Here is a 17,603-nt window from a genome sequence, read left to right as displayed (position 1 = left end):
TGACATTTTCGACTTGCCACTTCTTTTGCATATAAAAGATGGCCCATACTGTCTAAACCACACAAAAAGATACTGGTAATCACCAGTGCGTCCTAAATACTTTACTACAATACTTGTTTCTATAAAGCAGTTTCAGTTTCGGTACCCAGGAGGTGGATGCGTCATGCCGTCATTATTCACTGCGTCGCACCTGTCCTGCGATCGCTGCGGTAGTGCAGTTGCCGCAAGCTAGCGCAGTCAAAAGAAATGCGCGCAGCACTTGTGTTTTCATCTTTATGAGTAACGCCATCATACCCAGCCTTACTGCTACGTGACGTCCTCAAATTTTACTCTGTATCATGATTTCACGATAATGTCGTTGGCTCCAGGCCCGGCATTTCGAGATAAACGTTAGCATAAAATATAAGTATTTTCCAGCCGCCATACCTGCTAAGTGTTGTACTTTTACGTGAGGCGAAGCCGTGCAGTTTCTCCACCTTCGAAACTATGTGTCAGTATTCTTTTATGCGAACCCGCCGTGGTAGCTTAGTCGCTGTGGCGTTGCGCTCCTGAGCTCGAGGTTGCGGGTTTGATCCCCGCTGTGGCGGCCGTATTTCGATAGGGGCAAAATGCAATATACGATTTAGGTGGAAGGTAAAGAGCTTCGGGAGGTCAAAATTAATCCGGAGTCCCCAACTACGTCGTACCTCATAATCTGATCGTGGATTTGGAGCGTGATACCCCAGAGTTTATTCATTTTTTCCCCTTTGCTGACGAGAGAAGAAGCGAAAAGGGAACTGCAACGAAGCTTCATTTATAGCTCGAGGCATGTCGGGGTATGCGTGAAGCTATAAGTCACAGTAGATTTGTAAGTTCGCTTCGAACTGCGTGTTTAAGAAAACGAAATTGACATCTCAAGGCTAGTGGTTGCAGTGCAAAACAAAGACGTTTCTCTACGTTCAAAGAATGAAACGCGAACAAAGTGCAAGTTTTAATTCTCGCTCCTCAGGAACTGTAAGCCCGAATAGCTCACAGCAGCTTCCAGTTTGCAGTAATGGTGTGTCTGTCCACGAACTGTCAAGCCAATCCATCGTCAGTAAAACTTGAAACTTGAACAGAGGCAAGAAAGAATAAGTGCACACACTTGATTAGAGAGAGAAAAAGTGTGCTTAACGAAAAGATAGTAAGTTTGCCTATTCTGGGACATGCACTTTAAAAATCTTAATGCTGAATAGTGTAGCTATTGCTTCTAGTAGCAAGAAAAAAAACCCAGATATTTTGAGATGGAAGCATCAGCATAATGGAGTTCATTAGCGCGTTATAATAACCAGAAAAGAAAGAAAAAAAAACGTATGATGGTGCTGCTTTTCGCTATATACTGTCATGAACCCGTTCAACCCAAATACATTTTTGCACTGTGACCTGTCAACGCGATCTATTGCGCTTAATTCTTTCATGGGTACAGAAAATAAGCATTGATATCTATGACTGTCCATGTGCACCAGCAGTGAAGTCATTCATCAGCTGTTTCATAAAACCGCGGAGTCAAATATCATTTTCTTCCTCTTTTTGTTCTATTGTTTTGCAATGATCACATCTTTACAAAACCCTTTAGTTGAAAGTTTAATACTCGTCATAGGGTACCAGAATTGATGCACACCTGCACGAACAAATCGACCTTTCAGAAACGGCATTGGGAGCCGCGAATGCGTAAATCACCTCGATATTTTTCACCACTCTTAAATAATAGTTAAAAACGATGCACCCCGATATAAGAATGTTCTCTATTCAGGCATGCTGAATGCACTAGATGAAGCTGTGGGAAGAATCGAGAAGGCTCTTATGCACCACGGATACTGGAACAACACGCTGCTGGTATTTACGAGTGATGTGAGTAAGTCAAATGCACTTTCAATTGCTTTCACTGCTCACTTCATGGCTAAAAAAAAGTTGCCTTTTAACTGCGAAAACTCTAGAAGCAAAGGCACCTAAAACGCTCATGCAAGTACTTTTAAAGCACTGTTGGTTGAGTGACAAAAAAGTTTTAATGCGTTTTTTTTTCTTCTTTCGGTTGTTGCGCAGTACCAAAACGATAAATCATGTCTGACTTGGGTTACTTCCTGGATGATAAAAAAATGTGCTTTCGTTAGAAACAAAAATGGTGGTTGTGGTGGTGGTGTTGCTGCAGGCGGGGTTAGCTTGGTATACTTAGCCGGCAATTGTTCCACCTTAGACTCCTATTACTTGATGAGAGTGGCTAGTTGGGCTAGTTGGTACATGGTTATAATTGGAGAATGCCAGCAAACTTGAAAGTAGAAAAAATCGAGAAGGAGACATAGACAAAGTGACAGGAAGGTGGCTGGTAGCTGAGATCAGGGTGGCTATTAGTTGAGATTAGGGGTATCTCATTAGGTGTCGATGAGCCACGTGTCTGGCAAGAAGGCAATCAGCAGTCGTTGCACTCTCTTACCGATTTCCGCGGGCCCTCCGGGAAAAACGACGTCTTCAAAGGTACTGTGCGTAAGACCACTTTTTTTTGCAGGCTGTCAACCATCGCTTTCCTTTCTGTGTCGAACTGCGGGCACAGCCAAATGAAATGTTCAATTTCACCGATATCACCACAGAAGGCACAGAGCGGGGAAGCGCAACGTCCAGTCTTGAATAACCAAAGCCGAGGTGGACGCGGAGTTGGTTCTGATGCGGTATGACAGCGTCGCTTCCTTGCGAGTAAGTCCATGGATCCACAAGTCCCCACATGAAGCATGTGGGGACGTGTGGATCGCCCTAAAGTGATTGCGGATTGCATCCTTAGAATTCTGAAAAATGTTTGGCGTTCTCACTCTTGGGAAACATCTCAGTGCTAGCCGTGCAAGAGCATCAGCTTTTTCGTTTCCTTCAATTCCTACGTGGGATGGGATCCATTGAAATTTTACGTTGAATCCCTTGCTCATTAGATCTTGAATCAGTGCCAGAGATTGCCTTGTAAACTTCTCTCAAGGTAGGCCACGATGTAGTCGTAACGCTGAGTCTGTCAGAACCACGACATCTCGGGCAGAATAGGCTCGTAGTTTTCGCAAAGCCGCGGTAATTCCGGCGCTTTTTACTGTTGTAGACGAAACTACGCGATCCAAGTAGCCAGACCATGACACATCAAGCCAGGGTATGCAGGATGCCGCTGCGCAGCTATCTGTTTGTGCACACACCGACCCGTCTGTGTACACTTGTAGGTGGCTTTGATACGCTGTGCTCATGTAGTCCAGTACAAGAAACTTTGCTTCGGCAATTAGAATGGTGCTTTTCGCCGGTAGCTGGGCTACACTGAGGCTTCAGGTAACGTCCGAAAAAGATCATGGCGGGTCGACACGACCCCGTTTAGGTCATTCCAATCCTAACAATCAGAAGTCCTTCAGCGCCGCATGGAAATGAGAGCGAGTTCTTGCTCTTAGCCGGCGGAAAAGCGCCGTGCCTGCAGGGGACTCGCCCCGCCTTAATAGCTGCGTCAACAAGGCTTGGAATGCCAAAAGGCGGAATGGAAGAGGTACTGCATGCGTCATTAGTAACTTTCTTGTTTGAAGCCGCCCGAGGAACTCACATCGCCAAGCGAAGTCCCTCTCTATGTACTACCCCCAAGCGCTCGAATTGACTATATCACCATCACCGAGTCAATTCTGAAGGAGGTGTTACTTATTCTGAGAGAAAATAAATCTCTTCTGGAGCAATCACGAATGAGAAAAAAAAGGGAAAGCGTTAAGAACGTATGATATGTATGTACATATTTGTAATTAAGGACAGTGTAGTCACTCAGATCTTTGTTCGTTGTGTGGAGGTCGGCAGACCCACAGTGCCGTCGAGCAGTGCGGCTTTTTTAGAATGAAAAGTTGAGGAGTCGCGCGACAATTAGCTACAAGCTCCCGAATCGGCAACCATAGTCACCGTGATCCACTGTCGGTAGACTCTTATCATTATGCCGTAGACTCCTCGTGGTTTCCCGCCACTTGCTTGTCGCGCATTGTATCTTGCAGCCCGCCATTCTCCCTTCCACTGTTTCTGCGCGCTGCGGCTTCCTGGTGCAATTTGTGAGGCTTATGAGCCGCCTTGAATTCTACAAATGCGCTCGACCTCGTGTGTAGGACGAATGCGGCAAGCAAAAACTGGCGCGGAAAATGTTGCCGGGTTAATTAGGTGTAACGAGATCCTTTACTTTCGGTATGTTGTGGGCTTGTGTGTTTTGTATGTGTTATGTGTCTGTCGTATGCCCTGTGCCCCCCTCTCTCTGGCTGTAATCGTTATACTAAAGGGTAGACTGATGCGAGTTAATGCTTCTCAGGAAATGAAATACTTATGGACTGTACTGCGGACTTTACTTGAACAGAGTTTTGCGTTTCAACCCGCCATCCGTGTTAGTACGTGGAGGACGCTTGCACCCACTGCTGAAGGCTATAAAGTGTGTAGTGCATTTGGGTAGCGGCGCGGACAGGCGTTAGATGCCGAGGGAATTCTCCGTAGCGGCGTCGTTATCTTTATTATGATCCCCTTTCTTATCTTTACAATCATTCTTTTAATTTAGCTATCTTTATTACTATTAATTTATTTCTGATTTTTCTTTTGCTGCAGAACACAGGGAAATGAAGTAGCCGAGGTACTCTTGACCACAATCTCTCCACAGCAACCGATTTATAACAGAGCAGGACAGATTTTTTTTCAGATGTTTAGCAATGGAACCATTAGCAAAGGAATCTTAGCAAAATAGTAGGCGCTGGGCCTTCTTCGCAAACACCCCACCTTTCATTTGAAGGAGCTCGAAATATGTTTATGCTCAAAAGGTTTGAATCCAATGTGAGCGCAGTGGTAAAGATTTCACGCGATAACAGAGAAGTATGCATGGCATGCTATGTTTTGAGAGATACAGTGTATGGAGCCTCGAATGAGTGTTACATTCCACAAGAAGGTAGTGGAAAAGGAATATTCATGCTCCTTACTTTGAAACGTTAACTATCAAGCACACGAGAATTTTACCAACAAGTATGTAAAAGCACGCATGCGTGTAGACAGGAAGCACGAGGTGACGACTACTTCACTAGATGAGATTAATATTTAAATTAAATTATGGAGCTCTACGTGCCAGAACCATGATCTGATTATGAGGCACGCCGTAGTGGGGGGACTCCGGAATAATTTCGACCACCTGGGGTTATTTAACGTGCACCCAAATTTAAGTACATGGGTGTTTTCGCATTTCACCCCGATCGAAATGCGGCCGCCGAGGCCGGGATCCGATCCCGCGACCTCGTGCTCAGCAGCCCAACACCATAGCCACTGAGCAACCACGGCGGGTTCTACATGAGGTGTGCGTGGTGGGCCGTTTTTTATTCTGGTGCTTTTGTTGTACCACTTTCTCTTTTTTTGCTTAGACTATGAGGCTAACTTCTTGAAGTAACTTCTTTGTCTTTTCTTTAATTCACTTTTTGCCGGCGGCCAAGTTGAAGATACCATCTTGCTTGGTCTTGGAGCATCGTTCGACTTATGATAACACATCGCAACACAGTGTTTGTGCTGCATGGGAAGCCGGAAAAGAGTCACGGGGTAAGCGCGTGCGCCAGTTGCACAAGGATTTGGGTCACACGTGATGCCGCTGTGAGCCCACTCAGGCAAAGTCCGAACGAGAATAAACATGGCGATGGCGAATCGTGTTGTCGCATACGAATCGCTCTCGAGTAAATATTGTGTCTAACGTGTGTGTGTGTGTGTGTTATATCAACATCACCTGGGACATCCACCGACGAGCTTTCAAGCTTCCCGTCGGAACAGAAACAATCGCGTAGGACGACGGCAGCGACGTTGTCGACAGACGGCGGATCACTGAGTTGTCGAGAGTTGACTGCCGTCGTCTGGTCGAATGTCATCATCATCATCAGCCTATATTTTATGTCCACTGCAGGACGAAGGCCTCCCCCTGCGATCTCCAATTACCCCTGTCTTGCGCTAGCGTCTTCCAACTCGCGCCTGCAAATTTCCTAACTTCATCATCCCATCTGGTTTGCTGCCGACCTCGACTGCGCTTCCCTTCTCTTGGTATCCATTCTGTAACTCTAATGGTCCACCGGTTATCCATTCTACGCATTACATGGCCTGCCCAGCTCCATTTGTTCCGCTTAATGTCAACTAGAATATCGGCTATCCCCGTTTGTTCTTTGATCCACACCGCTCTCTTCCTGTCTCTTAACCTTAGTACCAATATTTTTCGTTCCATCGCTCTTTGTGCGGTCCTTAACTTGGTCGGAGTCATGAGGGAGGTAGTGGCCAAATACTGCACCAGGGAGGCCAATTCCTGTTCCGGTGAGGGAGTGACTTTGATGAAGTTTAGTGGGCCTTCCTAGTTTGGTTGCACCTGAACTAGTATAGCCCCACTAGCTCTCGGCAATATATTTTTTTCTTGCCGGTGTCAGGCACCACTCCATGCCTGAAAATGTAGTGGACTGGAGTAGGATTCGAACTTACGACCTTCAGATTTGAAGCCGGGTATTCTACCTCTGCTCGACGCCACCACTCGTATCGAATGTATTATTTAAATAATTAATTATGGGGTTTTACGCGAAAAAAAAACACGATCTGATTATGAGGCACGCCGTAGTGGGGGATAATTTCGACCACCTGGGGTTCTTTAACGTGCACCTAAATCTAAGTACACGGGTGCTTTCGCATTTCGCCCCATCGAAATGCGGCCGCCATGGCCGGGATTCGATCCCGCGACCTCATGCTCAGCAGCCCAACACCATAGCCACTGGGCAACCACGGCGGGTCTGGTCGAATGTGATTGACTCTCATCAGTAGCAACGATGCCCAATATCATTTTGTTACACAGCTTAGACGGTGCGCCAACCTTAGGGTCACCGCATGACCCAGTGTGGTGGGTTCAACATACCATGCTGGAACACGTTCTGCGTTCGCATGATTCGCATGGAAATGTCTGTTTTTAGCGAGCTTTGTAATCCAAAACTTAGAGCACTGAACAATGTCAGAGAAATGAAAAACGTTACTTGGATTAGGCAAATTCCTTTGGAACATGATGCTGACGTCAGAAGGAAAGCAATTGGCGGGGTTATAAGTTAACCAAAGCTCAATGGGCCGAGTGGCATTTAGGGCCCACGGTAAAACCACAAATTAGGCAGTGCAGGTTGACATGGGTTGGGCCTGTTTTGAAGTCAGAGAAGCGCAGAGCTAAATTAGTTTTGAAGAAAAACTCAGGAACACGGATGAAAAGAAATGGGCGGCTAAAGTGCACAAAATATACACCTCAAAAGCGCGAACATGGAATGGAGGGAACTGTCCAGAAAGTTTGCAGCCAAGTGCAGGGTAATTGAAAATGTAAATTTGACTGACCCGGAGTCATTAAACTGACCCGGTGACATTAAAAAGAAAGTTGGAGAAATAGAGACGGTAAATTGGATGCAAAAGGTGAAAACATAAAAGTTTTCATGAAGATTTACAAGTACGGCAAGAAAGAAATAAGAGAGGAAAATCTGAACGATAACACAAAGGGCAGTGCCTTTTGTATTTCAGTCCAAAGTGGGCTGCCTTAGGACAAAAACATACCTTAGAAAAAATTCGCAACATAATGAAGCATGTGTCTGCTGCAGCACAAGTCCGGAAATAACACCGCATATCGTAATGGAATTGTGAGATATTCACCCAGCAAGACCCGTAGAGAACGTCCACCTTCAAGAAGCGCTGGGATTCATAGCATATGAAATCATTAACTGTTAAGCAGTGGAGATAAGCAAGATACGTTTGGAGTATTGGTGGGGAAAAAAAAGCAGACAAGAGATAGATAGAACAGGAGTCGTTACATGCATACGTAACCGTACAGTATAGTGATAGAGGTTTTATTGAAGAGAGAAAGATCAAGGAGAGGCAATCAATACGCTAGACTGCTAAGCATCTATATAATACCTGATTACCTCAAGCAGGCTAGGTGAATATTTGTCGCCGCCCCACCCCTTTTCGAAGCGTATGCCAATATAATAATTATTAATATCAATCAATCAATCAATCAATCAATCAATGAACCAATCGATCAATCAATGAATCAATCAAACGTTTATTATAGTGTCCAGGAACAGCTACGGAGCGTTCGTACTGGTGCACTTAAAAAGTAACACGCGATACAAAATCTACAGGGAAGATGCATCTGGCAGACAAAACAATTCGAGATAGCCTGGAAACAGAAAACGAGAAGGGCGGGCATAAAAGGGAATCAATCATACAACATGATTATCTACATTTATACAAGACAGAATAAATGAACTATGAAATATGTCAATACAGGCGGAATACGTGTTACATATTTTTTGTTAATAAAAATAATAATATTAATTACCAATCAATAAATAATTTATTTACCGTGCCCAGGAACAACAATAAGGTTTGAGTGCTGACGCACGCATATATTACAAGAAAAAAGAAGCAGCAGGGGAATATAAGTAAAAAAAACAATAAATAAAAAGAACAATCTTGAAAAGAAGAGTGTACATACAGAAAGGCGCAAGGTGAATACAAAAGAAAAAGGAAGAGAGGTGCAGTTGAACAACCTCTGAAACTATGACACAACGCAAAGCTCGGAAAAGAACAATCAATGACAGCGAGCTATCAAAAATATTGAGACCATGAAAATAAGCGTTATAAAGACTCAGTATTCTGTGGACAGTTTAGTGTTGGTGATGACAGGCAAGAACATGGAAAGGTCTATGTTCTCTGGTGATCTTGCGCGGAATACGAAAGATGATACGACTGAGGAGTTCGGGGCAGGTGAGGATACCGTGAAGGAGATTGAAAAGAAATGTAAGGTCAGCGCGATTACGTCGCCAGCGAAGTAAGGGCAATGACAATAATCCAACAGTTCTAGAACAGCTCTTCCCCGTCCCTTTTCAAGCGCTCTTTGTTTTCACGCGCAGAGCAGATCGGAATGTGGGTTGTAAGCGCACTCTCAAGCAGAAAATAAAAAGACGTGGCATTCCATTGAGCTTCGCGTGACGACTGGGAGGACTGATAACCCAAAGTTCTCACTTGTAAACCGATGCACTGCATCATCACTACTTGTATATATTGCAAATGCTGTAATTACACCTGCGGGGTATTGATCTTCGTACCTCTCGCAATTAAATATGTATAGCTGTTCATATGTATATCTATTGTGCATGTGTGTAGTATAAAATAAGAAATATGTATTAACGTCTTGCATTACGTGTACACCACCCTTATGAAACGGCTCGGTTTTCATGTGATACTGCATTAAAGCAGACCCCAAGCGCGGGAGACTTTATGTGTGCATATATTCCGTGTGCTTATGTTTGTGCGATTCCTGTTAGATTGCTTTCCCTGCTTCTTCTACACTGAATCTGCAGCTGAGGGTAAGAAAGAATAAAAGTGCTACTGTTTTGTTTGCGCTTTGCGCTATATTCTAATCATGTTGTTTGTATTTGAATGCGATTTTAAAGAGAGTTTGCACCATGGATACTTTTGTGAACAAAAATGGGCGAATCTGCAGAGTAAAAAATGTGATTTGCTAAAAATTCAGCTTCAGGTTTTTCTTGTTTTTCTTGTGTGTGTGCACATTTTGTAAAATTACCAGATGAAGCGCGCACATAATTAGTGTATACATAAGCTATTATAGAGCAATTAGCAGCAGTAACCGTGCAGGATAAATGTGCTACAGTGCAAGATGTGCACGGCAACAAAATATTCCATGAATAATATGATCGTAACACCTAAGGAGTTTTTCGACAAATAAAATGTAGAAAGCACTTTATGTTTCATTAAAAAAAACAATACAAAAATGCTGCGCTGTCCTCGCGCTGTCCGTGTGTCAGCCTCGTTTCACTATCGTGTCTTATATAAGAACAAGTTCTGCAATTTACAGAATGGCGGACAAATTCTTGAAGGCGGGAACAACTGGCCGCTGCGTGGGAACAAGAACACCCTGTGGGAGGGCGGTACCCGAGTGCCGGCTTTCGTGGCAGGACCCTTGCTCAAGAAGACGGGCTACACAAACAGAAAGTATGTTTGCGTTCTTTTGAAACACGTTTGAAGTAGTACACAGCAGACATGACCAACTAAATTGACAAGTTCTCGAGAAACGAAGCGGGCTAACACAGCACAGGACACATTCAGCAACAAAGGATTACATCTATAGCTAGGCTTCTTTTGTATTGTTTTGCCGGGCGCAGACAGTGAGTTAACCAGGCTGAATCAGGATTCTACCTGCAATGTTCACAGATGTCATTATAACATTTTGGACGAAACTACCTCTACAGTCGTAATCGACGGGTGTGCTAATAACATAGTACAAAGCCCGACTTCAGACGTACTGTCAAGTGAAAATTGTTTGCGTGCCGCTGCGAATGTTTAATGCAACTTCTACTGTACGGAACGTTGCGAGACTTACTGCGCTAAATACGGCCGTCACTGCTTGGGCCTCTTGTGGGGCAGAACTGATGTTCTTTTTTTTCAGTGTGCACAGCTGACCCATGCGTTATTTATTCATCTTATCGTTACGGTATCGGTCATTTCACGTAATCAACTAGCCTGGTTTTAAAATTCTCTTGTGGCACACGTACTGAATCTGACCAGCTTTAGTCACCGGCAAGCCTCGGTGAGATAGACTCCAGGACACCGTTTTTCACGTCACGTGGCGCAAAAGTGTCGCGCTTCGCGGCGCACGTAGCACGGTGTTCGAACCGCACTTACCTTTGACTTTTGTGATTACCGGGTGGCATCCCTTGTCGCAGAGTGGTGCACGCGGTCGACTGGTTTCCGACACTGTTGAGCCTGGCCGGCGAAAAAGGTGGCCCCGAGAACCTCGACGGAGTGAACCAGTGGGAGGTTCTCAGCGAGGATGCAACTCAAGTGCGCCAGGAATTCGTGTACAACATTCGAAAACGCGCGCACTTGGAAGGAGCGATCAGGTATGGGCCGCTTCGAAACTGTTTTGAGTGATTAGGATATGTATAGATGTCGAGAAATTGAGCTATTGGAAATAAAATTTTGGCCTTTAATTTGGACAAGTTCGCATCGTTTATTTAGGTGCATTTTATTCAAGATATTATTGTCAAACGGACGGACGCCTTTAAGAATTTATCTTGGTTCAGGCGGGCAGTCCAGCTTGTCTGTTTGATTGTTGCCTACCATTGATCCCTGTTAGAGTTGCTAGTGTAATTATGTACATTGGATGTTAGCCGACATTGGCATTTCCGACAAGAAACACCGAATTAAATCAGGGTGTTGGATTCTCCCTGGAGTACATACGTGCCGTAATATTGCATTACCTGTACAACCTGCAGCGAATTTAAACCAAGTGAGGTTCTTTAAGCAGAATAACATACTACAGGTGTTATCCCAGAACTGACAGATTTAGAAGTGCTGTGAGAACGGACCTGTGCTGGGTATATTTGAGTGAGGAACTTTTCGTGACCCCTGATGAGCCATTTAAGAATTAACAATAGCGACTGCGTTTTGCCCCAATTTTACCTTGATCTCATAAAGCTTTGCATGTGCTCACTGTAATTTCCATTATCCTCACGCCCTGTCGCTTCTGTAATACCTATGGATACTGTGCTGACAAGCTGTGGAAGGGGTTCTGACACAGAATTTCCAGTTTCCGTTTTTCCTGCTTCAAATAATTGAAATTTCATTGCTAAGCACGTAAAATAATCTCGAATCATAAAGGAAAAAGCAGGAACAAATGTCTTGACACTTTTGTTGTAGATTATGCAGCCTTTACAAAGAACATTTCAGCGCGCATTTCTGTCTTATCTCTAAGCCTCAGGGCATGCACTTTCGCGCGCCGTGAGCGTCACCGCGGGTATAATTTTATACAATTTATAGTATCTTCGTTCGTGCCCTCTGTCGTCACGTTTCTGTCAGTTGGAGATGTTTCCGGAAACGAAACTGACCTAGTGAGTTCTGTCGGGAATTAATTTTTACTCATTAGACTATTCTGAACTGTTTACGCGATGGATCGTAGCGGATGATCAGTCAGGAGAATACAACCAAAATTTTGGTGTCTATACGGTTTTAGTGGTCCGTTTACAGGCTTAAAAAAGAAGGAAAATATGCAGAGTGAGGTTTAATGTGCATAGCCTAGTTAGTTGATTGAGTCTTATGAAACGCAAAATATTAGCCACCACTCTATAGTACGCGTATATTACTGCGCTCTTCGGTCGCCTTTTTATTTGTCTGGGTTTTCTTTGCTGCGTTATATCGGCATACATCTGCATGATGCATATATACACGCTGGTATTATCTTTTGTGAATTTTCGACATAGATAACGTTAAGGCTATCTGTGTAACTAACGCTTCTTTGCGTGCTCGACGTGTTTGTTCTTCCTCTTATTAATGACAATATTATTGTAACAAATAAGTGTCATTATACTATAAGTGGTATTTCTTCTATATATAAGTTTTATTGTAAATACAGTTAGTGAAAAGAATTGTCCCTATCTGTAAGATACCTGTCTCGTTTTACTGTCGTTTAAAAAAAAGAAAACTTCACCAAGGCGCAGCCAGGGAGCCAGGTTTGCACAAGGTGGCGCAGAATGTGGAATATAGATTATTTTTGCTGCTTTAGTTTGTATCGTGCTCGTAACGTTATCGGATGACGCTGGCGACTTTACTCGAAGGAATCAGGGCTGCGCTATACTATATACCAAACTGTGTGCCAGTAAAATGCGCGAAAACACCGAGCAACGATGTTTTCACTTGTACTATAGGGATGTTCCGCTCCAGCACGCTTTGGACTTCACATGTCTTCACTGCTCACGCATGTCTTGTTCGTTGCTTCTGCTCAGAAATGGCGACTACAAGTTCATTTTAGGTGACGGTGGCCATCCGAACGGCTGGTACCCGGAACCAGATTTTGAGGATCTAATTGGAAAGGAAGACTCAAGAAACATGTCGCGTGCCCTCTTCAACGTCCGTAGTAAGTAAACAGTGGCGTATAGCTTGAGAATCTACTTGCAAAATAAAAATAGGAATTTGGGTTTTACGTGCCAAAACCACGATATAAATTATGAGGCACGCCGTACTGGGGGAATCCGGATTAATTTCGACCAACTGGGGTTATTTTACGTGCACCCAATGCACGTTATATGGGCGTTTTTGCATTTTGGTTGCAGCGAAATGCGGCCGCCGAGGGCGGGATTTGATCCATCGCGACCTCGGGCTTTAGAAGCGCAACGCCAGAGCCACTATATCAGCAACCACGGCGCGTGAGACTTTATTATATATATATATATATATATATATATATATATTATATCCACATGCGTAATGCGGAGGTTGCGGGTTCGGCTCCCGCCGGCAACAAGTTATCTTTTCGTCCACTTTCATTTCCCTTTTCTTGATTAGTTTCTACATTCTAATTTTAACCACATATAATTTCCCCGATGCTTTCCTTGGCTTTTTTGTCTGTTGACTTTATGGTGGTCTTGATTAACAAAATCGAGCCCCTTGGCTCCTTTTATTCTTTCATTTATATAATTATGTAAGGTTTGGTGGCGCAAAAGCAGTTTCATTTATACATATATATATATATATATATATATATATATAAATCAACAAAAACATAAAATTAATGTTTGCAGTGGTTCGCGCGCTTGTCTGAAGCCTCGTAAATGTCATATGTCCAATTTCGCGAGAATGAAACAAATATTTCGGGCAGAAAAAGAGGCACAGGAAATCGGAAAGGTGTCCACCGAAATCTCTGAGGCAGCAGCCTTCGTTCGCTGAGACAATTTTAGATGTCCCTACACTAACCCGCCGCATTTTACCTGAAGCGGCGCTTGCTGAGCAAGAGCACATACGTCCGCCTGCACCACGTGTAAGAAAGACCTGGCCGCGATTTTGTAGTGATGCCTTCTGTTTGACTAGATGCCACTCTTGTTGTCCACCGTTTCCGGCCGGCTGATCCCATTAATAACGTGGGTCGCTCTGACCACTGACGAAGTGCGATAAGGAATAATATCAGAAAAGGCATCGTTACAATATCACAGCCCTGACCTTGCTACCGCAAGTACTTTGACTTGTAGTTTTATGCGAAGAGCTTTTAGTTTTTCGTAGCCACTGAAACGGTACTGGAAAGTTTGCTTGTGTATAATGATGTTGGCAATGTTGATAGTGATCAGCGAAGTAACTGCTATGCGTATTTCAGCTTATTGACGTCAGTTCGTTTATTCTTTTGAGTTCAGCGCCATTTATCTGCGTTCCACATGACTATTTTCTTCTTATTTCCTTTGTGATCGATGAATCGCCACATAAAAGAAGGTCATTTCTACGGTCGGATGATATATAGGTCCGCACCACCGGCATATTTTGTTCTTCGCTTGGGTGACTTGTTCTTCAGGAATGGTGGAAGTGCCGATGCTTGAGCAAGTTTACTTCGTGAACTGCTATTTAAATACACGGCAACGGAGAAGTTGAGTGACTCGCCGTCCGCTGCAACGAGACTGATAAGCTTTGTTGCATTTCAAAGAAACGTTTTGTACGAAAATTGTTGAACATCACACACACACATGCACACACACGCCGCGCACGCACTGCACCATCCAGTTTACAACTCTAAACTCGGCAATAACAATAATATCACATTTCTGAAAGCTGCACCTACTGAGACATCTATTATGGACAAAATATATGTAGTATGTACCACTCTAAAATATACCACAAATTTTTGAGTAGGACTTTAGTGTGTGTGTGTGTGCGCGTGTTTGTGTAAGTGCGCGCGCGCGCGCGCGAGCGCGGGAGTGTGTGTTATTTTCAACAATATTTTGGAAACATTGTATGAATTCCATGTATACTGTAATACCATATATAAAGTGTGTTGGCTTCAGATGCGTAACAGATGCAGTTTATAGAACTACGATATCTAATTTTGGTGCAGAGATACCAATTTGTAAACCCCCTGCTTCATTTTTTTAATCGTACCGGTTTTCGGCAATATTGTAAAAACAATTCGCTTTAAATCACAATTTACTGCCTACTGCAGTCGACTGAATTCAGCCTTCTTTGCTGACGGCAACGACTTTCATTCAGATCGGTTCAGTGGTTGCCAAATTAGAGCATTTCTGCCTTTCACATGTACAATTGAATAAAGAAGTGGGGAGTTGGATCCCAGTTAAAACCTTCTCTTAGGTGCAAAAGCCAGGGTCGTGTCATTCTGTTCTTCCTAAACAATGCTGCTAAAGAGTACGACACTCGCTGAAATGACAGAAAGCATGATATACATATATCTCATGTCAGTAAGACAATAATTTTTCTTTGTTTGTGTGTGTGTGTTAGTGCGTTTTATTAAAGTTGGAGCGAACGATGTTCGCAGAAAAGTTAACACGCGACGACCTCAAATTTAGTGATCCTGATACCGTAGGCAACTTAAGACGGAGGGAGAGAGATAGAGAAGAATAAAGGGAAGAGCAGGGAGGTTAACCAGATCGCATGGCCGGTTTGTTATCCTGCGCTGGCGGAGGGAAAAAGGGAGGATAAATGTTGAATAGAAAGAGAGAGTGCAATATTATCAGGGAGAGGGGGCACAACAGATTCGCGAAGTCAAAACACGCTGAAGTGTTTATAGTCGTTCGCCCAGGCAGCTGTCCGAAGAGCGTGTTATTACTTGCCGGGTACGCCCGTGGCGCCTCGATGCGTTTTCATGGGATTGTCGACATCCACGAGAATTGTCAGGAATGGCGTTAGCCAACGCTCTCGGGGGGTGGTTAGTTGTTCGTGTATATAAATACCTAGAGAAGGTAGAGGTGAGTACAGGTACCGGCGTGCGCAGTGCACGCCGCATGCGGAGGCCATTTTCTGAAATCCTACTGGGGCTGCATTGTAGTTTCTGCGTTCATTGATTTTATTAAAATTGCGCACAATAACGTCTCACTACAGTTAAGACATTTCCATTCAGACTCGCATTGCTTGAAAAAAAAAAAAAAAGCTTTCGCCTTCAGCTATCACTGTTATAAAGTGATTCGGCGGGTCGACTAATTCGCTCTAGCCCTGCTGTCTGATAGCCTGGTATTAATTCATTTGGCGGAAGGACTAGCCCGAAAGACGGTGAAGCCGGGTTGGATCCTCAAACGAGGATCACATTTTTTCAACAATAACGCTTTCTTTCAGAGGCAGTTGTACGGGGTTGCTTTTAAGTAGCTACGTGTAACGTGCTACACTGCAGGTGGATGCCAATTTTCCCGTTCAGGAATCGTCCTCCACCTAGCGGGCCTTCACGGTCTCTCATTTGTTCAATACACATTCCTTCGTTGCATAGGTCGTTAGGCGTCTCCGTGTCGCACTTTATTAGCCAACTTCGCGTCCAGTCACCCTTGACTCCTCCGTACCTCGTCGTGCACGCAGGCGACCCGGAAGAGAGGCACGACCTGTCGCCGTCGCAGCCAGAGCTCGCGGCGCTGCTCGAAAAGCGGCTGCGGACGCTCGCGCGCCGCCTGGTGCCCGAGGACAACCCCAGCAACGATCCGCGCGGCGACCCTCGGCGGTGGGGCGGTGTGTACACGCCCGGATGGTGCGTGCCGCGCGGCCCACTCCTGTGACGAGCGTGGAGAAGCGACAGCTCTTCTTCACGAGTAGCCCTGACCGCTATCGAAGGAAGATTCGACAACAAAGAATGACAATAAAGACGCAGGCGCAAAGTACAATGTCATCCGCCGTTTTGGCAGCACAACGCTTCTGCAGCAACCGCTTACCGTACGCATAACATGCCACATGCATTGCCAAAATACTTTGTAAAGTAATCGGTGAGTCGAATGGAAAGCAGTCTTTTTTTTTTGTCAATATTGAATATATTTGTCGAGTGCGACAACACGAGCCCGTGGTTTCGCCGATGTCACGGTGGTCTCGGACGGATGCTGGTTTCGTAGCTGGAGACACCGTAAAGGATTGCTCTTAGGCCTCAGTAAATGTCATTTAAGAGCTTTTTCCAGAATAGAACTTTAAAATAGCCAGATCAGGTCTGAGATTTCAAATAATGATTTGGAAGAGAGGGTTTCAGGATCGGGGATTTGCCCGCCACTGGTAGCTTAGTGGCTATGGCATTGTGCTGACATAAGCTTGGTGTCACGGGCTCGATTCTGGCCGCGGCTGCTCCACTGTGATGGGGCGAAAAGAAAAAAAAAAACGCTGGCGTACGTAGATCAATGACTTAGATTTAGGCGCACATAGAGAACCCGAGGTTATGAACCTTATTCCGGAGTCCCTCACTATAACGTGCCCTCATTATCAGATTGTGGTTCTGGCACGTAAAAGCCCATCATTTTTTTTGAAATTTAGAATCAGGAATTTCACAGCATTGTGCGAATACGGAGAGGTGTAACGTCTGTACGTTGACTGAGGTAATGCGCGACAATGTTGTAATACCGGTTAAGCTTTTAATTTCAATAGAACGCTGTGGAAACTTTAGTTTCGTGGTAATTTCTATATGCAGTCCCGTGTGACCAAACACAATGTGAATAGATATAGTCAGTCAACAGATTTGTAGCAGTGTTGCATACTGTTCACTATGAACCTTAAACATTTTTTACGTGTCATGGCGACTGCTCAAAATTTTCAACATTATTTTCGAAAAAGTG

General features: G+C 44.3%; 1 protein-coding gene across 2 annotated transcripts in view; it reads left to right on the top strand.

The window, feature by feature from the left end:
- LOC119436140 (arylsulfatase B-like) overlaps positions 1–17,056 on the top strand; it is a 37,123-nt gene extending 20,067 nt beyond the window's left edge. The window contains exons 7-11 of one of the 2 annotated variants that reach the window (XM_037702900.2): positions 1,772–1,869; positions 9,896–10,032; positions 10,764–10,940; positions 12,822–12,952; positions 16,375–16,667. In XM_037702900.2, the coding sequence (XP_037558828.1) occupies positions 1,772–1,869; positions 9,896–10,032; positions 10,764–10,940; positions 12,822–12,952; positions 16,375–16,568 (737 nt within the window). In that variant the 3' untranslated portion in view covers positions 16,569–16,667. Of the gene's footprint in view, positions 1–1,771; positions 1,870–9,895; positions 10,033–10,763; positions 10,941–12,821; positions 12,953–16,374 lie in introns of both variants that reach the window. The other variant, XM_049655678.1, reaches the window with a different exon arrangement.
- Positions 17,057–17,603: the final 547 nt, after the last annotated feature.

The sequence above is a fragment of the Dermacentor silvarum genome, chromosome 1 (assembly GCF_013339745.2).
Source record: "Dermacentor silvarum isolate Dsil-2018 chromosome 1, BIME_Dsil_1.4, whole genome shotgun sequence".
NCBI classification, from domain to species: domain Eukaryota; kingdom Metazoa; phylum Arthropoda; class Arachnida; order Ixodida; family Ixodidae; genus Dermacentor; species Dermacentor silvarum.
This window is presented reverse-complemented; position numbering and strand designations above follow the sequence as displayed.